Source organism: Rhinatrema bivittatum, chromosome 2, assembly GCF_901001135.1.
Source record: "Rhinatrema bivittatum chromosome 2, aRhiBiv1.1, whole genome shotgun sequence".
Lineage (NCBI taxonomy): Eukaryota > Metazoa > Chordata > Amphibia > Gymnophiona > Rhinatrematidae > Rhinatrema > Rhinatrema bivittatum.
Genome location: NC_042616.1, coordinates 59,764,926 through 59,787,593, shown reverse-complemented (window position 1 = coordinate 59,787,593; position 22,668 = coordinate 59,764,926). Strand labels below are relative to the sequence as shown.

Sequence of the window (22,668 nt, the reverse complement as noted above, 5' to 3'; positions counted from 1 at the left end):
TATTTAAACATTTTATTTCCTGTCATTCGACATAAAGATCACAACAGTTTACAGGTGACATACATAGTATCAATATAATGAAAAAAAAAAAAACACTCATAGACCAAATAATAAAAATAAAATACACATCAAATAAAATAGTCATCTCATTACAAGTAACTTTCATGTCTAAAATATATGTAACTTTAATTTCTCTCATCACTAACGATTATATTCTCAGCTCTATTACAAAGTCACAATCTCTGTATCTCTCTTAAATAAGTTTGTAAGCATTTTAAATAACTAGTTTTCAATTAACATTTAAATCTCTTACCATCAGTTAAAGTACATAACATTTATGGCATTAAATTCCACAGCTTAGGGCCTGCTATGAAAAATGGACAGTCTCTTACTTCAGTTAACCAAAAAACCTTTATTTTGGGATCTCAATGTTCATTGTGGAGTATACAAATGCAATGCTGCACCTATCCATCCAGCCTCATTAGAATAAATAATGTTAAAAATTAGGGTGAGACTTTTATACCGAATCTAAAGCTATGGAATGCTATGCCTGAGTCGTTACATATTTTACCAAATAGAAAGAAATGTAAATCTGAGCTAAAAACATGGCTATTCAAAAATGCTTATAATTTAACTTAAAAACATCTGAAAATATAGAGCCACAGAGACAAGAAAGACAAAAGAGAATACCCAAATCATGAAGAAAAATCAAATAAGAGAATGTAAGAATCTCAAAACAACCCACTAAGATGTAAATAATATCACCTCTTTCTAATTTTCAGTACACTTTGCCATAAGTACTAGATCAATTATAAAGATGTTCCTGAAAAGTTAACTTGACAAATATTAATGCCTGTCTGTGAATACCACCTTTATAACCAATCATTGTTTGTTTGATGAGTTATAACTATGAATGCTACTTGGTAAACCCTTTTGATCTATACATGGAACGACGGTATATAAAATGTTTAAATAAATAAATACATTGCACTGGTAACCAGTGCAATGAAATCAAATTAGGCATAATATAATCACATTTTTGGCACCCTAATAAAAGTCTAACCAAAACATTCTGCAGAAGTCTCAGCGTACTAGCAGGAAGGCCAAACAATTTATTTATTTATTTATTTATTTATTTTTAGTTTTTATATACCGAAGTTCTTATACAATGTACAAATCAATCCGGTTTACATGTAACAAAGAAAAGAGCCTGCGGCAATAGTGGGCGCCCAAGGGCTTTACATGGAACAGTAAAACAGTTGAAAACAATTAAAGACGAATTAATACAATTAAAAATATAAAAATTTAAATTTAAAAAATTTAAGGAACAATTAAAGCAGTTTAGCACAATTAAACAAATTAAACAAATTAAAACAGAAGAAACAAGAGAAAGAACTCCAAAACAGTCGAGTAATAGATCTTACCTAATTATACATAAAACTCCAGATTCGAGAAAATGAGGGTCTGCATTACTGATCGAAAGACTTCAAAAGTTAATAAAGGTTTAATCATTGTAACAAATGCAATTTTGCAAGACCCAAATTGATTAACTTATTGATATGCTTCTTCATAGAGAAACTCTCATCTAGTTGAATACTTATGTACTTGATCCGATAGGATGATGTTAACAGTACCTAGAGCAAGGACAGACGGTTTATACATAGAAAGATTTCTGTTCAGCCAAATAATTTCAGTCCTACTAGCATTTAATGTCAGTTTGAGTTGTGACAACACTTGAACAGGCTTCATGTAAATAGAAATCAAAGAAGCAGTATGTTCAAGTGACTCAGTGAAGGGGATGTAAAATTGTACATCATCAGCACAGAGATAAAATGGAATTCCCAAACCTGCTAACAATTAACATAAAGGAAGCATATAAATATTGAAAAGGGTGGCTGAGAGGGACGAGCCCTGCTGCACACCCATTTCAATATGGGACACATCAGAAAAATGATTACCAAGTTTGACCTGAAATGATCTACCCCAAAGAAGAAAACCACTTAAGAACACTATCGCCAATCTCAATCAATCGATGAAGTAATAAATAATGATCGACTGCATCAAAGGCCGGAGTCAAGTCGATTAAGACGAGAAAATAAGATTCTCCGGAATCAAATCCTTGTAAAACTGAGTCGGAAAGAAGAAGAGTTTCAGTTGAATGATGCTTGCGAAACCCAAATTGGTTAGGAAAAAGAATATCCTGATCTTTTAAACGATGGACTAGTTGAGACAGTGCAACTTTTTCAAGAACTTTAGACAAAAAGGAACGATTTCAAATTGGTGCATAATTACTCCAATCATCATTCCTCCTAGTTTTAGATTTAAGTATAAGCTTTAACACAGCTTGTTTTAAACTAGCTGGGACAAGTCCTTACGATAAAAAAAGAATGACTAAATTAGTAATTGTGGGAATAATAATCTGCTGCACTTCTTTCAATGAATGAACTGGAATAGGATCAAGAGGATGGAAGGCAGTATTAATTTTAGCTATTATTTCGCCAATTTCAAGTACTGTTATAGATTCAAAAGAATCCCATGTAGTTAAACCATATGAATGCTTAGGTGCTCTCAATGAAGTACAAACAGTAAAATTTTTCCTCAGAATGTTAATTTTATCCCAAAAGATTTTTTGCATAATTATTACTATTAGTCTTAGAAGATAAAGAATTATCTAATAAGAAAAAAGATTGATCTTTAATTATTTAATTGTCATAAACTTCTTGTGTCATAGACTTCTTCCATGAAAAGATTCATGAGATTAATCCTGAATTTTCCAGCAGACTGTGCCATTGGTCGGCCCCTGTCACATGGTAGGAGCAATGGACGGCCGGCGCCATCTTGTGCTCCTACTATGTGACAAGGGCCGACCAATGGCACCGGTAGCCCCTGTGACATAGTAAGGGCAAAGGCTATAGGCGCCATTTTGAATATCTGCAGCCGACAGCCCGAGTGCAGGAGATCGCTCCAGGGCCCCCGCTGGACCACCAGGTACTTTTGGCAAGTCTTGGGGGGGGGGTCAGGAGGGTGGGGGTTTATTCTTTAGTGATATGTTGTATTCGTGGGGGTTCGCCATACATTTCATGACCCACACGAATACAGCATATACGTTATGGATTGCCAATACTTTGCAAACGAATGCACACCCCTAGCATTCTCATTCTCCTGGTCCCCTTGGCCCCCCTTGCGGGCGTCATGCACACGTTAAGAAAGCGGGCGCTGACCTTTCAGCGCCCGCTTTCCGTGCTTTTTTTTTGCATCGGCCCCACAGTGTGCTCACATGGCCTTGCAGAGGGGATCCTGGCACCATAAGAGCTATCGATTCCGTGTTTATATTTGCCACACTGGAATACTGCAACAGTTTGGGACCTGTCATGGCTGTGAGGGTGCTGGCTGTGACCAGTGCAGAGATAAAAGATCATCCTTAAAGGGAAGAGTATCCCACCATCAGGAGCAACAGCCTAGTGGTTAGAACAGGGGAATACAAATCAGGGGAAGCAGAATTCAAATCGTGCTTCCCCTACTACTAACATTCCTTTCACCTTGGGCAAGTCACTTAATTCTTCAGTGTTCCAGATACCATTTTAGATTGTACGCCCTCCTGGGGCAGGGAAATGCCTACTGAAACCCGCCTTGAGCTTGGATTTGGGAAAGGCCAGTAATAAATTCAAATCTGTCAACAGTGCAATATTCAGGTTTGTTCATTTCTTTTCAGCCTTGAAAGACGTCGCTGATGTCTTTTGTAGATAGTGAGCTTGCAGAAGAATCTTTCCTAAATCATATTCTTTCAGCGACAACTACAATTTTTTTTTCAACTTCTACAAAAGCTGTCGGGAATCTTTCAAAATGTAGGGCTGGGTTCAAAATTACCATCTCTTCCACACAGAGAAGGCAATAAGTTGAGGAGGACAGCTCAGCCAGCCTGATTGGCCAGTTTAGTCTTTTCCAGTGTGCATTTACCCTCCGTGTAGGAAACAGGCACGAAGAGGAACTGAAATGCAGTGATGTCACATACCACGTGTGGCTGCTGTCACTGCTTACACCCCTTCCAGTGAATCCCAAGAGATTGATCCAGTCCTGGATTTTTGCCCCATTTTTCCATGCGTGCAATGGTGCAAAACCAGAAGTGGATCAGACTTTTCAGGTAGAAGTGGGGAAGGTGACAACCCTAGCGGTAAAGACATCCTAAAGCCACTCTGACATTCAAAGCAGAACAGCCTGAAACAAATGTATAACAGCTTTAAAAAAATACTAGCCACATACAGCTTCCATAGAACAGCGAATGGCTGACTGGCCAGTGGCAAGTGTCATGCACAGCCATATGGATGAGATAGTAACATAGTACTTGATGGCAGATAAAGACCTAAATGGTCCATCCAGTCTGCCCAGCAGGGTGCTCAAGGGTGTAACTGCTACTCCACGCTGGTTACCCGCATGCAGAAATACTAAAGCAAAAGTTATCACAGGTTTATCCTGTTTTTTTCATTTCCATCCTCTAGTCAATAGGGATCCTCTGTGTTTATCCCACACCCTTTTTGAATTCCGTTACCATTCTTTTCTTCATCCCCTCTTCCAGGAAGGCATTCCATTCATGCACCACCCTTTCTGTGAAAAAATGTTTCTTGACATTGTTCCTGAGACTTCCGTCCTAGAATTTCATATTGTGGATCCCTAGTTCCATTGGAAAAAATCAAATCGTGTGCATCATTAATATCTGTCAGGTATTCAACAGCCTATGTCATATCCCCCCATCTCAACGCTCCTCCAAGATATACATTTTTTAGGTCATCAAGTCTCCCCTCGCAAGTCTTTTGGGTTTGATTCCAGGGTCAGGCTTCTTCCTGGGCTACCCTGGCCTAGGGATGATGCAGAGGTGGCATTCACAGTCCCTACGAAGGGGGATGCAGAAAAAGAGTCTCAGTCAGGCTTAGGGTTCACGTTGGCGGCGTTCTGCGGGGAGCTACGTTTGTGGCCCTTTGCTGAAGACTTGTTGGGAGGGCTGGGCAGATTTGGTAGAAAACCCTGGCTAGCTGTGAATGAAATTCATGGTGCTGTAGACCAACAAGAGGGCCCAAAGGAGCAGAAGGAAAGTGCCAGATTAAAGACAGAGGGTGATTTTCAAGCCCTCCCCTCCAAACTTTGTAACTGCAGGCCTGCAAGCTGATTTTTATAGGGGAACTCACTACCGACGCATGGTGGCCACAGGCATAGTCTGCTTGGCTCATCCTAACTCCTCCCCCAGTGCTGCCCCTTTTCTCTGCATGGGGGGGGGGAGGGGCAGGCAGTTTGTACAGGGCTTTCTTCTGTTGGGAAACTCCAGTTTTCCTGCAGAAATCCCTTTAAAGATTGCCACCATAATGGCTATCTGTTAAATGTCGAGTGTATTTTTTCTGCTCCTGCCAGAAGAGAGCGCGCCTAAAACCAGCACTTGACTCCTCCCATCCTTGAGCGTTATGCGCTTCATGATGAATGAGAAATAATTCTTTCCCTAAATGTACTCTACATCATGCAAGAACTGACAGCATGGTCCTTTCCAAAAAAGCAGAGAGCCCCAGTATGCAGCCCGCACTGGGGTGGAGATGAGGCAACACCTATAGGTGCGCTACACCACAATGACGGGGCGATGTTATAAGGCGTGCCCAATCTAGCGCATGGGTTTGCTCGCAGTTGAGCATGCGTTTTGAGTGCACAAGAATAGTGTACGATGCAGTAAGAAGATTAGCGAGTCCAAAACGCGTGCCCTGAGAAATGCGGACTCGATAGTGCCCGACGCATGTCAATTCTATGGGCATGAAGACATTACCCTATTACCGCCCAATGCAGGAACACACACCCAAAGGCTGGGCACCCAACGTGCATTTTTTTTTACGCCAGAAAATTAACTTCAGCCCTTAAGATGAAGTAAAGTTTACTTGCAGTCAAGGGCTAATGAGAAACAAAAAATTTGGACCTCTGCATTGCAAAAAATGTGCCCCTTATAGGATAGAGATGCTTAGATAAATTAGTATAGGGTTTAGTTATTTGGTAATTTAAAAAAAGTATATAGGGCATAATGGAGCAGAGTATGATAATTAGCTAAAGGACACCTTAAAGATCGTGGGTGATTCCTTTCCATTTGTTAAACAGCCCAACTGCAGATTTCTTTAACTTCATGTAAGTGATGCACTTTCTGCTAGGAACGCACAATTTAGATGTCCCTGCGCCCGATGCAATATACTTTTTTTGAGCACCAGAAACGCACATTTCTCCCTAGAGCGCCCGGTTTTATAAGCTGCTTTGATTTCTTTTGCATTAGGAAATTGGTGCTCATATTGAGCGCCTGTGTTTTTTTGTGCGTGTCTTATTGCATCGGCCTGACGGTGTGGGAAAAGAATGATTAAGGAAAATACATAATGAGGTTAAGGCTAAGAAAGAGTAAGTTAAATGATTTCTACTAGTGCGCAAGTAGCAGTAGTTAGTTAGTTAAAATTTCCTGACCTTTCTAAAAAGCCAGATTAATAAAAAAGCCTCAGATGGAACATATTCAAAATGCAATAGTAGAAAAATTACAATAAATCAACTGTATAAACTGCTAATTGTAGTATCTGAAAACTTTTAGTTATGAGATACTCATTTAGGTATGAGAACCGTTTATTTGGATTTAGATCCTGCCTTTTTGAATATGAAGTTCACCCAAAGCAGTTTACATTACATTAGAGTAAGAGCAGATATGTGAAGGCCGTTTGCATCTTTACAAAAATAGATGGAGCATAACAATTTAGGTAGCAGAAATTAACATAGCAGCAAATAAACATTTCATTTCAGCAATAAAAAGGTGCTCAACAGGGGGTCACATGATATGGTGAAGGAGCTTAATTTTTTCTGTGAAACACTGCAAATTATTGACACATGGAGAACGCTCAACCCGAGTACTAGGGATTATACTCACATTACTGAAGCACACCCATCCAAATCTCAACTGGATTACTTGTTTGTTTCTAAAACCTTGTTTTCTCAATGTTCGATCTCCAGCAGTTCATGGAACAATTTTGCTCTGTCTTTGAGGAGCCAGGATAAGCAGCTGCGATGGAGTCTGGGCGAGTATGCTATGGAATTCAGAACTCTGGTCTCTGCACTAAATTGGTGGGAGGACAGCTTGGTTGCCTTCTTCTTGGAAGGTCTCTCTGGGGAGATTAAGGATGAGCTTGCCAGCCTGGAACTCTTCACCTCACTGGAGGTCCTCTTGGCCCTAGCAGGAAAGATAGAGTGATGTTTGCAGGAAAGGGTCAGAGAGACCCGTCCGGCACACAGACGTGTTCTCCTTGGCACCTCGCTTCCAATGCTTTTAAAAAAAAACTCAAAACGTGGTTGTTCCGCCTAGCCTTCCCAGAACCCTGGGATACACATTAGACTTTATCTACTCACGAACAATTATACGAACAATTATACCTCCCCTCATCTGATTCCTGGACAGCATGGATACCAACTCGAACATGTGGACTAATTCTATTCTGAACTATCTCTAGTCCGGAATTTGTTATTTCTCTTTTCTTTAACTTAACTTTATCTCTTTTCTTCCAGCTACCTAAGCTTCCAAGTTCACGGTCCTCGTTTAATGTAACTTTGTCTCTTCCTTTACCTAATTATTTTTATCCCTGTTCGATGTAAACCGTCCTGATATGGTATTTAACCATGAAGGTCGGTATAGAAAAATGTTAAATAAATAAATAAATAAATAATGCCAGCTCTTGCCTGCTACTGTCAGCCCTACAGCCTCTTCATCTCCCTTGGAGGAACCGATGCAATTGGGCCACTGCTGTCTAGTCCCAGAAGAGAGGGTCCATTGCAGACTCTGTCTCTATTGTGTGGCTTGAGGCCATCTCCTGGCTCACTGTCCCAAGAGGTCAGGAATGCAAATTATGAGTTCTGGCTCACCAACTTCTCCTGCCGGTCACACTGGAACTGGGCCCGATGTGTTTCTCCACCCAATCCTTTGTGGACTCCGGCTCTGGAAGAAATTTCATTTTACAGGACCTGGTCACCAAGCTACAAATACCCAGTGTCCAGACGACTCCTCTGCTGGTCATATCTTCAGTCTATGGGATTCCACTCCTGGGACAGGTTACCTGAACCACCATGCCGCTAACCTTACGCATTAGCCTCTTGCACTCAGAGAGGATCAGCTTTCATGTGATCCCCAGAGTCATTAATCTCACCATATTTGGTCTGCCATGGCTCCAACATCAACTTCACTTTGATTGGTCCATGTTGGAGCTTGCCTGTTTGGGGGCAAGGATGTACAAATTCCTGCTTGGTATCCAGTGACCATGGCTTCCACCCTTCCAGGCTTCTCACCTCAATATGCAGATTATAAGGATGTCTTTTCTAAGAAGAGTGCCAAGATCCTGCCTCCTCATTGCATGTATGACTGCAGCATCCAACTCATTTTCAAAGCTATGCCTCCACAGAGCCAGGTTACCCTCTATCTCCACCCGAGACACAGGACATTTTGGCCTACTCCAAGAGAACCCAGCCCATGGATTCATCCAACCCTCCTCTTCTCTGGCAGGAGCTGGTTTCTTTTTTGTTGCGAAGAAAGACAGATCTCTCAGACCATGTATACGCTACTTCAACCTGAACGATATTACTAAGAAGGACTGAGACCCCCTACCTTTAATAACTGAGCTCTTAGATTGCCTACAGGGCAACAAGATATTCATGAAACTGGACCTCTGGGGCATGTACAAACTTGTGTGCATCAAGGATGGAGATGAATGGAAGATCCACAATGGGCACTACAAGTATTTGGTAATGCCTTTTGGGCTCTGCAGCGCCCCTGTGGTCTTTCAGAAAATGGTTAATGAGATTTTTTGTGACCTGCTGTACACTTATGTGGTCGTATACCTGGATGACATACTGATCTTTTCCCAGACTTTGAGCTCCCATTATAGAGATGTTCAAACCATTCTTCAGCGCCTTCGGGAAAATAATCTCTACACTAAACTGGAGAAATGTCTGTTTGAGCAAGAGGAACTCCCCTTCCTTGGGTACATAGTCTAACAAGATGGATTTCAGATGGACCCAGCCAAGGTAACAGCTGTCCTGGAGTGGTCTTGCAAAGTTCCTAGGATTTGCTAATTATTACTACCAGTTTATCCCTATTTACTCCTTCCTGGCAGCCCTGCTTACCGCTCTTACCCACAAGGGCACCAACCCCAAGGATTGGCCACTAGAGGCCACTGAGGCTTTTCAGAAGTTAAAGGATGCCTTTGCCCATGGATCTTGCCTATGCCACCCGGATCTCATATAGCCCTTCATTCTGGAGGTAGATGCCTCTACCCTTGGGGTAAGGGCTGTCCTCAGCCAACACAGCTCTGAAGGGATACTTCATCAGTGTTCTTTTTTCCCAAGAAATTATCTCTGGCTGAGCGTACCTACAGTGTTGGAGATTGTGAGTGTCTGGCAATCAAGTTGGCCTTAAAAGAATGGTGTCATCTTCTTGAGTGGGCTCAACATTGCATTACCATATACACACACCACAAGAACCTTGAATAGCTACATCAAGCTCAGCAGTTTAACTCTAGATAGGCCCACTGATCCTTGTTCTGATACTACTCTGTACTCAAGAATCAATGAACAGATGCCCTTTCTCATTCTTTTCAGACCAAGGATGTTCTGGAACCTCAAGACATATCATCGACCCCATTAAGATACTTCTGGCCACATTGGAACCCGTTGCTCTAGGGAAGACAGTAGTCCCTTCCAGATTGGGCAAAAAAGTATTAAAATGGGCCCATGACTCCCATGAAGCAGGACATATTGGACGGGCACGAACTCTTGAACAGCTTCAATGGCACTACTGATGGCCCCAAGTGAAGCAGGACCTCAAGGCCTATATCGATTCGTGTCCCACCTACGCACAGCAAAAGACTTTGCATGGCCGACCCTGGGGGCTTTTACAGCCATTGCCAGGCCCCAGGGAACTCAGGACCTAATTGTCCACAGGCTTTATCATGGACCTCCCTATCTCTAACGCGGTGGAGATTGATCATTTCTCCAAGATGGCACACTTTGTCCCATTATCCAGCCTTCCTTCTGCTCCAGAATTGGCATGCCTTTTCATACTCGATGTCTTCTGCTTTTATGGCCTGCTGAAGCACATCTTATTTAATAGAGGAGTTCAGTTCACTGCCAGGTACTGGTGCTCCCTCTGCAAGAAGTTTGGAATCATGCTTGCTATACAACGCTCTATCATCCACAGGCCAACAGGCAAATGGTGCGTACTAACTGAACACATAAAACATTCCTCCACTCCTACGTCAGTGAGTGCTAGGATGACTGGGCCACTCTCCTGCCTTGTGCCGAATTTTCCCACAACAATCACATTAACGCACCACTGGCTCTTTCCCTTTTGAACTAATCTATGGGAAGCAGCTTCTACTTCTGTTGCCACTACCCATGACAGTTCCTTCACCTGTGGCTCAACTCTAGGCACAAGAACTGCATGACCTGTGGCAACAAACTAATCAATTGATTGAAAAGGCGGCAGCACAAGCCAGAAAAATTGTAGATGCCTGAAGGAGGCCAGCCCCCAATTCAAGACGAGTGAGAAAGTCTGGCTAAATAACTGACACCTACACTTGCGGCTTCCTTTGCTGCGTTTGGCAACATGCTTCATTGGTCCTTTCCCAGTGTTAAGGCAACTAGACCCTGTCACTTAGCAGTTGAAATTGCTGCCCACTCTAAAAATTCAACACATGTTTCATGTCTCACTATTCAAGTCCTTAGTGCTTTCTTGGCACTCAAGAGTGCCACCTGAATCCCAGGAGATGTTTTTATTTATTTATTTAAAAGAACTTGTTACCCACATCCTCCAATGTTCGGGGCGGGTTACAGTAAAAAAAAACATTCACAGTAAAAGAAAAAACATTCATAAAGGAAAAACAAATAACAAGCGACATCAAAACTAAACACTGAAAATTGTGTGTTATAAAATCAGTTGTGCTGGACTGGGCTAAAAGCGTAAACTTACAGGCCTTGAAGGATGTTACACATTGCAGACATCTGGACTGGGCAAAAAATCATAACCTACTGTCCTTGGAGAATGTTACATATTACTGGCATCTGGATATGCCTGACTGAATAAGTAGCTTTTCAAGGCTTTCTTAAAATCTTTGGCATTGGGTATTAGTCTAATGGATGGAGGGATCGAATTCCAAACAGTGGGACCTACAATCGAGAAGGCTTGGTCTCATGTAACTGCCAATCTAGTATGAGACGGGCACGAACTCTGCTATTAAGTTCACTTAGAGAATAGCCACTGCCATTAGCAATGGTTACATGGAATAGACTTAGTTTTTGGGTACTTGCCAGATTCTTATGGCCTGGATTGGCCACTGTTGGAAACAGGATGCTGGGCTTGATGGACCCTTGGTCTGACCCAGTATGGCATTTTCTTATGTTCTTATGTTCTGTATTTCAAGTAAGCTTTGCCTTGATGACCTTAAGTTTTGGGAGGGTACATGAATGTGTAGGGTTGAAAGTAACCAATAAATACTGTGTATTTAGTTGTGAATAATGGAGAGTATTTTATATGTTATTCGCCATTAGACTGGCAACCAGTTTATTGAGTACTATACTGGAGTAATGCGGTCCTGAGGTTTAGTGTTAGTGAGCAATCGAGCTGCAGAGTTTTAGATAAGCTGAAGTGGTCTCTTGATGTTCTGAGGGACACCGATGTATACAGAATTACAATAGTCTATTCCAGTTAGTACCAAAGCTGTTGTTTCAGAAGGAAACACAATATACGAAGTCCAAGAAGTCCTGAGGGGCAAGAAAATAGAATATTTGATCTCCTGGAAGAATTACGGTCCAGAGGAAAATTAATGGCATCCCAACCTCCTAAAAGACTTTAATCAGCGGTACCCTAGAAAGCCTCGGGGGAGAGGGGCTTAATTGTGGAGGGGAAGGGGGAGGGTACTGTTGTGTTTGGCAATCCATGGGTTGTTTTTAACCTTCATCTCAGTCTATTCCAGTCTTTGTCTGCCTAGCCTGCCTCAGGTCTATCCACCCCTCTTCTTCTGCCTCCGATGGACACCTGGTTGTGACCCATGCATGTATTCCTGATATGTCTGATTGCTGCCTGCTTTTGACCCTTGCCTGATCTTGGACCATGACTCCAATCATCAGCAGAGACCCTCGCCTAAGTCCTGTCAGCCCTGGCACTCAAAGGCTCAACCTGAGGAAACGTGGGCTGGTATAGGTGAAGCTCCTGACTAGTCTTTGCTTCACCTGGGTCCACCTGTTGATGGTGAGAACCTGTAGGGCTCCTTCCTGCAGGTAGAGCCAATCTCACCTCAACCTAAGTGTCCACGGACACAAGAGCAGCCATTTACTGTTGCTTGGATTTGTGGAAGCAGGGCAAGTTCTGGATCCAGTAAAACTCCAAGACTTTTGACCTGTGTTTTTAACTAAAGTTCATATATTCTGAATGGGATTTTCAGGTCTTGGACTTGCCTAGATTTGGCTTGTCATTGTTTTGACCACTCTGGCATGGCTCCAACTCATGCGCTAAGCTTCTTTATAGCTGTTTTCAGATCTTGGTCAATTGGCAGCATGAGCATAGATATAGGCTTTTATGTTAAAAGTCTGGATCGGTTGTGTATATGTTGAATAGCAATGAGGATTGTATGGAGCCTTGGGGGACACCCACAGTCCTCAAATCCATGGTATGGACTTGAGATCAGCAAAATGTACTGCTTGTTGCCTGTCTGAGAGGAAGGACTTGAACCAGGCTTGGACCTTGCCACTTACCCCGGCTTCAGCTAGACAAGACAACAAGATAGCATAAAAGCTGTATAAGCTGCTAATAGTAGTATCTGACTGTGTTTTGTTATGAGATACTCATTTAGGTATGAGAACCACAGGAATCTGAGGCTCGAGGTTTCCATAGCTCTGTGCTCTAATTATTAGACCACAGAATCAGATTGTTATAAAAAGAATACAGCAGGTTTGTATCTCTGTAAAGGACACCATGAAATTCCATTCAGACACTGAGGTGACAGAACGAGTGTGCACTTTAATTCCGCTCCCCCCCTCCAACCTTTGGTGCCGTGTCCGTTTCTACTTACTTCAATTCTGGATGGTCTTCGATGATGGCGTATCCTGATGGCAACTGCCCAAGGCTGTGTAGACTGAGTCCAGTCCAGCCACAGTCCACCAGCAGCTGGTTGCGATGAGGGTAGTGACCTATGACCCTTGTCAGCACTCGGACAGCTACGTCCTCCAGCTTGCAAGAACCAATCATCATCTGCTGTGCGTCTAATAGAGAAAGGAAAGGAAAGGTAAAATGAGATATAATTTACTTATTTTTATTTAACTTTTCGGCACTTCAAAGTTTATATTCAGATCCTGCACCTCAAATAATAGATCAAAGGAGACAGCACCAGCAAAATCATTGCGAGATCCTGTCTTCTGCTCCCCTTCCCAATGCATAGCACTGCATGTTGACTCTCATGCCTAAAGGGTTACACATAAAATCATAATGCATGAGGCTTGAGTACTTCATTTGCCCCTGGGAACACTACACTGATCATTATACTATACCCAGAAGTCCACTTCCCTCTTCACCCAGTTTTGGGCTGGCAGTATTGTGCAGTATGACCTTCTCAATTCACCATGTGACCTTCAGCAAGTCATTTAGCTTACAGATATGGACCTCTGATCCTGTAAGACTTTGAGAGCTAACCAGGGCTGGGTCTGGCTGGCAGTTGGCTGGGAGTCTGGGAAGAAAGACCGAGGAGTGGTAGCTCAGTAGGAAGTAATCTGCTCTCGAAAAAGCCTTGCATGAGGTTTGGGGGCACTGTCCTGAGATAATGGGGTAATTCCATAACTGCACCTGCTCAAACTTAGGGGGCAATTTTAAAAGCCACTTATGCACATAAAACGGTGGTTTGTGAGTGTAAATGGCAAGTTACAAAATGTGCCCGGGGTCTGTGTGCAGAGGACTTCCAGGAGCAGAGTCTGGCTGGGGTTAGCACTTACATACATACTTTTCGATCTTGAGAAGTATATGTGCAAACTTTCAAGAAAAATATGTAAGCACCAAATAGCAGGTGCAGCTTACGTCAGTACTTTCCGTGGGATAATTTTAAAAGGGAACTTTAGGCATGTCTTGTGCAGCAGGTACACTGCGATCGCTTTCTATAAATAATGCCTATGTATTCAAATTTAAAAATAAGCTTGCCACTGCCTGGTTTCAACAGGACAGGCCCTGCTGCAGCCTGGGAATGTTTTCATTGAGCACTGGCACCATGCCCAATCTCCCATGATTCTCCCTTACCGTAGAAGATGTAGTTTCCTGGGTGCACTTCGCTGAGTTTACCCATGTCAGGCACAGGATGACTGCAAGAGGGCGTGGAGCCAGTGCTGGATCTTGGGCACTGCACTCCTGCCTGCCGAAGCCTATAAAGAAACAAATGGCGGAAAAGAGCCTTAGGATCATGTCGATCCACTTGTGTTCAAAGGAAACACCTGAAACTCTCCATCTCTAGGAGGCAGATCCATCATCATCACCATCGACATCAAGAGCCATCTTTGATATGAAGGTTAGAGGAGCTATGGCGTTCAGCTCATGTTTCAGATCTGGAGCATTTTTTTTAATGTCATCACCCCAGACTGCCCTCTCCTTGCCTCTGTTACTTTTGCTCGACATCCAGCAAAGATGACCTTCTGACTTCTTCTAGAGCATCACATTTCCAACACGTGCATTTTATTTTAGAATGTCTTACCCAAGCTACCAGTGAGAAGCCCTTGTGCACTTGGTAGCCTTTTATTTTTGGCCTCCATCTGTGGGCTTCCAGCTCAGCTGGAACTGGCTTCAGTTGGGCTACAACACTGTAAACTTTCATTCATAACTACCTGGGAGGTTTTGCCCTATTTTTAAGATCTCCCTGCCAGCTCAGTCCAGCCACTGCAGTGGCAGCCCTCAGCCAGTGGTCTCAGCCACGGCGCTACCTCTGGAACCTGGCTAACATGGGCCTTAAGTCGGAGCTCTAAGTGTTGATGTTGAGCAATGGGCAAGACTCTCTCCCTCCCCCCAAGGGCTGTGAATGCATCCCCAGCCCCAACTGGTCCAAAGTGCAGTAGCCAGGGCCTCTATTTTTGCCATTGAGCTACTAGGCCAACCTCAGTAACCTTTTCTTTGGCGTTACATCTAAGTTCCTCCTAAGACATTCTTAGCAGCCTCAAAATCATCCATTGCTCTCCCAAGTATTTCGTTTTTGGGTTTTTTTTCCGGTGATCCAACTACCTAAATATTCTTTTATTTGTTCCAGTTCCATTTATTTAGTAAATATTTCTACAGTGGTCAAAATAGTTACCACTGTCCCACTTTCTCTTTACTAGAGACTGAGTCCCCTTCTCTAATGCACGCTGACACTGTTCTCTCTCTACAGTTCTGTTCCCCAAAATCTTCTTCCTAAAGAATCCTGGATGTTGGGCATGCAGTGGTCTTAGGGATGTAACTAAAGGTTCATCCACCTGCTGAACCTTAAGTGCTACATTATTTGCAGATCTCTGTATTTTTCCTGCAACGGGCCTCTCTCTTGAGCCTCAGAGCACAGGCCTGGGAACGCTGAGATTAACCCCAGTTCTCAGGATGCCAGCATGAAAATTAGCTTAGGAAACTGATTGCCTGCCCACGCCAGTTTACTTAAAAATCACTGCTAGGCTGAGACACACAATTTCCTCTGCGAATAGGTTGCTAATAGCCAAGGCACTTCCCAGAGGGACACGAGATAAAATCAAGAGGGAATGGGAAGCAGATCTTACGGAAATGCTTCCAGACCACTAGTGGGAAGAGATACTTGTAAGCCAGAGCAAAAAGCTCAAGCACTTTAAAATAACGATCCAGACCTTACAGGGTTTTTTTCTGAACAGTCCTCAGTGGAAGAATGACAGAACTCTTCCCTGGGAATGCAATAAATGTGTGCTCTATAAGAGCACATGGATATCTATTAACCAGACACTGCAGAGAAACACTTCTGGCATGCTGTACATCGGTATCCTTCAAGACTTCTCGGGAATAACACATCTAGACAGGCACAATAGACAAGGCATGCTATTTCATTAAATGCATAAACGATTTCTACTATGAAGTTGCACAACACCGGGTTTGGGTGATAGGTATGGTGCCAACCTCATGGAAGAGTAATTTACAAATTCAACAATAAATTGGAATGTTTTTAAGAATATTTGGACCTGATTCCTAAGTTCGAAGTGCAAGAGAGAAGCGCAGCTCGCCAGAAGCAGTTAGATGGACAGCAAATTTTCATCCAGTTTCTCCGTCAGCTTTATTCTTTTCTTTGCTCATTCTCTCTTCCTGCATCCTTGTCTCTCGTGCTACTCACTTTTGCTTTTGGTTCCTCGCCACATAGAAAAAGCTATTGAATGCATTTGATACATCTGCCACCTGAGAACTTTGTGCTTTGACTGTTTCATGGGGACTCCTTGTCCATATTATAGTGTACGTTGCCCTAATAAGGAATAGTTACATTCCCTGGTATAGAGAATGTTCCAGTATAGTGAGTGCAGTTGGCGGTTTCTGCCGGTAGATGGCAATGCAGAGACCCTACAGCAAGGGTAGGCAATTCAGGTCCTCAAGGGCCACCAACTGGTTGGGTTTTCATGATATCCCTAATGAATATGCATGAGTTAGATCTGCATGAAGACTGCCTCAATTATATGCAGATATGTCTCTTGTATATTGATTAAAGGATGTCCTGAAAACCCGACCGGATGGTGATTCTCAAGGACCAGAAATGCCCACCGCTGTCCTAGAGGAAAGGTTTCAGTCCGAAGAAGTCCTGGTTAGAGGAAGGAAGCAGGTTAGACATTTCCTTGCAGAAAGCAGTGAGAACAGAGATGAGCTTGGGATTCCAATGAGAAAGGAATCCCAAGTCTGGAGTGAGAAACGCTAGTCCTAAACCTGCCAGTGCCAAGGAAATTCATTTTCTTGGAAGGCCAGCAAAAAAAGCGACTTTCAAGGAGAGACGATATAATAAGTAAGGAGCAGGAAGCAGCTGCAACAGGCAAAAAGCTACTGTATTTCTAATATCCAAGGTCTTCTGTGGTAGAGGTCTTTGGAGAAAGCATTGCCGGCCTGTGGGATTATCTGGCCGCAGTTCAGCGAGAAGCGTTCACGTGGATTCACTGTACCAAGTGTGACATTTGTCAGTAAATCTCATCCTGTCCTATCGCCAGAGCAGCAGAGAAAATAGTACAAGTGGATGGTTCGCCATAAATATTTTCACTGTTATAAACTTCTTTGGTAAAGAGATTGTTTTCGGTGGGACCCAACATGCATGAATGCTATTTGGAGAAAGACAGCTGGAGAACTGTGCTCTTGTGTCCCACTTCACCGGAGGGTCTAAAAGAGACGTACTCTTTCTCTTGTGACACAAATCCTCTATTACACATTGTTTTTGGTGTGTGACCAGTTGAGCTGGGTGCTCACAACTGTATAAAACATGAAATATTGATACTAATTTATTTATTTATTTGATGAGTTTTATATACCGTTATTCGGTTGAGCCATCATAACGGTTTACAAAAGTGTACAATATCTTGACTGTTTTTAATGCGGTAGTGCGACACACTGCAAACTGCTTAAATCTTTACATCCCCCCCCATCAGATGGTATTTGTCTCTCTCTCCTTTCTGATACACTTTCAGAATCAGATCTTAAAATGCTGCCCAATTACAATCTAATGGGGGTCGTGTATCAAGCTGTGATGTTTTATAGCGGGAGCAGCGAAATACCGAGGGGGGAGGGGCGTTCTCTGGATATTTATCCCTCCCCAGGAAAATAACGTGGCGGTTTCACTGCAAACTTTTTTATCGTAGATAAAATCAGTCGATAAAAAATATTACTAAGAAATGGGGAAAAGCATATCACGGCGGCCCATTTCGCCTGGGACCGCCATTATGTTAAAGGGCCAGGCAGCCCAAAACCCCTTTCTCCCCAATGAGCAAAAATGCTCCCCCCGCCCCTGGGATCTTAGTAGACTCTTAAAAAGTATAAAAAATATATTTTAAAGTTGCACGGTGATGCCCTGCTCCTTCCCAAACCCCTCCCCCTTTGTTACATATAGCCCCCAACCCCAATACTCCCTATTCAAACCAAACTCCCATGCCCCCAGTATGAGCCCCTCCACCCTGGTAGTTTACTGGCTCCCTCCCCCCCTTAGAAGTGACACTCTGGAGGCCTAGGGACCCTTCTCTTGTTCCCGTGGACTTCCCCCTTATCTAAGAGACGACATCCTGGTGGTCCAGTGGTGGCCCGGAGCACCCTCTAGCTTCAGGCAGGTCTGGCGCAGACTGACCTTTGATTCTCTCACGTGATGGGTATTTGGATTGGGGGGGGTGGGTTATGTGTAACAAAGGGGAGGGGTTTGAGAAGGGGGCAGAGCATCACCGCACAATTTTTAAATCCATATTTTTACACACTTTTAAGGCTGTGCTGCCTCTACAGGCAGTGGAGGGGGGGGGGAGGTCGTCTTCCAAGGGGAGGAGATTTTGCACATGGGTGGGGGTTTGTTTTGGACTGCATGGCCCTTTAAGAAGCATCCTGGGGACATTGGGATGCATGTTAACGTCCCAGTGTCCCTGGGATCAGTTAACTACAACTCTTGAAAATTTATTATAGCAATACGGCTTGCTTTTATTTTAGGCAAATCGCGTTATTTTATTTGCATAGGATTACCTATGTATTAGCTGCTTTTGTAAACTCTATGCATGCAAATGCATAGAGTTTACAAATGCATGCAAATTTCAATGGGGTGGATTTTTTGGGGAAAACGTGCAATATTGTGAATATCTCATAGCATCGCTGCAATATGGGCTCATCATGTTAAAACGCTTTTTTTTCTGCACGTCCTACCTTATCACAGCTTAGTAAATGTACCTCTAAGTTTTCTATAAGGTGCATAACTGCACCCCACCTGCATCTTGCCTATCCTCCCAGTCCCATCCCTTTGTGCCTACGAAATCCATGGTTGACTGAGGTCTGGCAAACAAAGAAAGGTGACACGGGGCCCCCATTCATCCTGGGGCTCCCCCTTCTCCTGAAGTACCTCCAAAAAAAATACAGTCCTAAGGGAAAGGCAAAAGTGACCCTAATTATATTCTGGATTCACAGTTAATACATCTTGAGGTTGATATTCAGATGCCATTTAGACAGATAACCGCAAAGTTATCCGTTATAATGGCAAAACCGGCATGTTTAGAGACTTATCTGGCCAGAGTTTCGCCGGAGACGTCAGGGGCATTCTAGCGAGGAGCAGAGTTAGCTGGAAAAGTTAACTGGCTAGCTCCGATATTAGGATTTAACCGCTTAATTTCTCCGGCTAACTCTGGTCATGCTGCTGACCTGTCCTAGAGTTAGCCGGATGAACATACCCGGCTAACTTTAAGGTTCATTGATTTGATTTGTATTCCACCTTTAAGACACTTAAGAGCGGATGACATTCAGCTACTGCAGCTGGGCTCCCAGTCTTATCTGCCTGATTCACTAAGGCTTTTCTCCCACTCTGTGTCTACGGGGAAAACGCCTCGATGAATCAGGCCCTAAGTTTGTACCTGAGGCATTGGAGAGTGAAGTGTCTTGCCCAAGGTCACGAGGAACGTGACCGTGCCGCTGAATATACCCTGCTAGTTAGCCGCATAAGTTTATCCGGCTAACTAGTCGAGCTGCTCAGTGGTCGAATATTGCCCTCCCCACCTCATCGCAGTATCAGCCATACAAAAGGACCCTCGTACTGGGCTTGCTGAGGCATAATATTTGTGCCTCGGTAAGCCCAGTGTGATCGGTCAAGCGGAAGTGCACCAGCAGGACAGGAGAATTAAAGACAACTACCGTCACAGTGAAACAGGTTTTTGCCTCTTCCATCTCATGTCGTTCTTCCCTAGCCTATAGACTACGTAAGGGAGAACGGGGGGCTGGGGGAATGAAGGCGTGGAAGAGGGGGTACTGAGGGTCAGGTAGAGCAGGGGGGTGCTCAAACCGGTCCTTGCGGGCCCCCCTTCCCAGTCGGCTGAGTTTTCAGGATATCTCTAATGAATATGCATGAGAATTATTTGCCTGAACTGCCTCCAATCTATGCAAATATTTCTCATGTATATTCATTAGAGCTATCCTGAAAACCCAACTGGCTGGGGTGGGGGGGGGAAGGAACCCGAGGACAGGTTTGAGCACCCCTGACATGAGAGAGAGGGGTAGAGGTAGCCAGAGGGAAAGGAGATTGACATGAGGGAGAGAAGACGACTGAGAAAGGGAGATGGACAAGGACAGAGAACAAAACAAAAGAAGGCTCAGGGAAGGGAGCGCTCAAGATGCAGAAAAGCTCAAGCTCCAGCAAAACGCAGGAGACCTGCAGGATCTGATACAGAAAGAGAGAGAGACGGACGAGTGAAGAAAGAACAAAGAAAAGGGAAGGAGAATCAGGGATGAAAAGGAAACACAATGAAGAAATCAATGAGATATTGAAAAAGAAAGAGGCAGAACAAAAGAACCGGCGAGTCAGATGTAGGCAGCAGAAGCCGGGGGAGCTGCTCGGTTTACCCTTGAAAAGAAAAATCAATTTTAAACCAGCTAATTCAGCAACCAAGACAGGATGAAAATGTTTGATTTAAAAAAACAAACAAAAAAAAAAAACCTCTGAAGGAGGCACGATGCACGTTGCATGCAAGACTGCACACGCAGGCTGGAAAGATGTGCACTAAATTGCCACACGTTAGGTGGAAAAAGTAATCTCTAAGGAGCCTTCTGGAGAGGAATCTGGACTCCAGCACACCGCTCTTGCAAAACCCAATTAAAAGAAGAGAGACTTGTGTGAACTGATAATAGTGGAGAAATGTCCCCTGGCTGGCTGGGCCCCTCTCTCCCCTGCCAGGAGGAGGAGACACGGAGCCGGAGGAAGTGAGGGAACTCAGGCCAGATTACAGGGGAGCAATTCAAAGCATGCGGCCGATCTAGGCGGAGTGGCAGGCAGTTACTACCCGAAACACTTTGCTGGGCAGACCGGACCAGCCAAGCAGGACTTTATTTGCAATCGTTTACTGTATTGCTATGTACCTTAGAGATGTGCATTCATTTTATTCAGATTTAGTTCTTAGTGTGCACTAAATCAAATCAATGCGCACTAAGAAAAAAAAGAGCGACCGCTAAATGGATTTAGCACCTACTATATTTTATTTAGTGCATACTAAATGGAAACCAAAATAAAATTAATACAACCCCCCCCCCCCAAAAAAAAATGAATAGAAAAAAACCCTTAAATTACAAAAAATGAACCTTTTCCAGCTTCCACATCCCTAATGTACGTTGTGCACTCAAAAGGCCCAGCTCAGCGTGTCTGGGGCTGGGCTGGGCTCCGAGGAGCAGCTGGCCCAGGAGACAGCCCTCTACCCCTCTGAAGGAGCAGTCCCCGGGTAAGATGCCAGATCCCAGCTGTGAAAAGACAGGTTTCCTGTGAAAACAGTTAGAATAATGTGCTGTTATCCTAATACCGAGGACGGCAAGGAACAAGCTAAGCATCGTTTCTTCTACGGTCCTTCTCAGCTGGGACTAGAGCCAGCAGCAATTCTGATCCAGGGGCAGAAAGCAATTCTCCCGAAGAGAAACAGGAGGGGGATCCCTTGTCTTGGGGTTAAGGCACAGGACAGGGGTAGGCAACTCCTGGTCCACAAACAGATCTGGTTTCCCGGACATTTAGAATAAACATGCCTTAGATATATTTGCATACAATGAAGGCAGCGCACGAAAATAGACCTTATGCATATTCATCGTGGGTATCCTGAGAACCAGACCAGATCAAAAGCGTTTATTCTCGTATTTACTAGTTAGGCATTAATAATTACAATCCTTGGGTGGGCAGAACAGGACACAGGAAAGTAGGGAGCTCCTGGCTGAACCATTTGATGTGGAGGACTCTGATCGGCACACGATATCCTTCCTAAGCTGGAAATTCATAGGAAGTAAGACTCAAGTGGAGTATGGGAAACTGATGCACGGTTGGGGAGGGAGTTTCATCTCATGTTAAAACAGTATGTGCAATGCTGTAAGAGATTTTGTTCGATTACCTGCTATATTATGTTATGGGAAACGCAGTACAAACTTTTAATGTGCTATTATATTTCTCAGAAACTAGCTTGTACAATGAACCTTATAGATACTGAAATATTAACGTGCGGGTCCCATCCTGGAACTCTAGGGCATCAATTCTGGGAATGCCAGGATATTGTTATTTTGGGGGGGGGGGGAATTCTTACATATGTTCACAGGGTGACAGGGATCTTAACTGCCTTTGCAAACCAAGATTCTTCTTTTTTGATAATTTGACTGGCATTGCTATAGGTAAAAAAAAAAATATGCGAGACTGTGGTTACAGAAAATCCTCTTGTTGGCAAAAAAAAAAGTTATTTTGCAATGCTGGATGAAAGAGCACCTGCCGACGCATACCCAAGGGAGAAATCAGGTACACAGCATGTGCGTGTTCGAGAAATATGCAGAGAAAATCTACTTGCATCGGAAGAAAAAGGTCCTCTTGCAGATATGGGGCTTCTACATGCAACCCTTACCGCCTAACGCTCCTAGTGAGATTCTGAATGACTTTTGAGGGGCGGATCTGAGCC

General features: G+C 43.6%; 1 protein-coding gene across 4 annotated transcripts in view; it reads right to left on the bottom strand.

The window, feature by feature from the left end:
• The window catches only part of LOC115084002 (D-threo-3-hydroxyaspartate dehydratase-like), a 205,280-nt gene that overhangs the window by 11,140 nt on the left and 171,472 nt on the right, over window positions 1-22,668 (bottom strand). For all 4 annotated transcript variants that reach the window (XM_029588236.1, XM_029588233.1, XM_029588235.1 and 1 more), the window contains exons 5-6: window positions 14,318-14,439; window positions 13,107-13,296 (exon numbers count right to left, since the gene is read on the bottom strand). In XM_029588236.1, coding sequence (XP_029444096.1) covers window positions 13,107-13,296; window positions 14,318-14,439 — 312 coding nt within the window. The remainder of the gene's footprint in view (window positions 1-13,106; window positions 13,297-14,317; window positions 14,440-22,668) is intronic.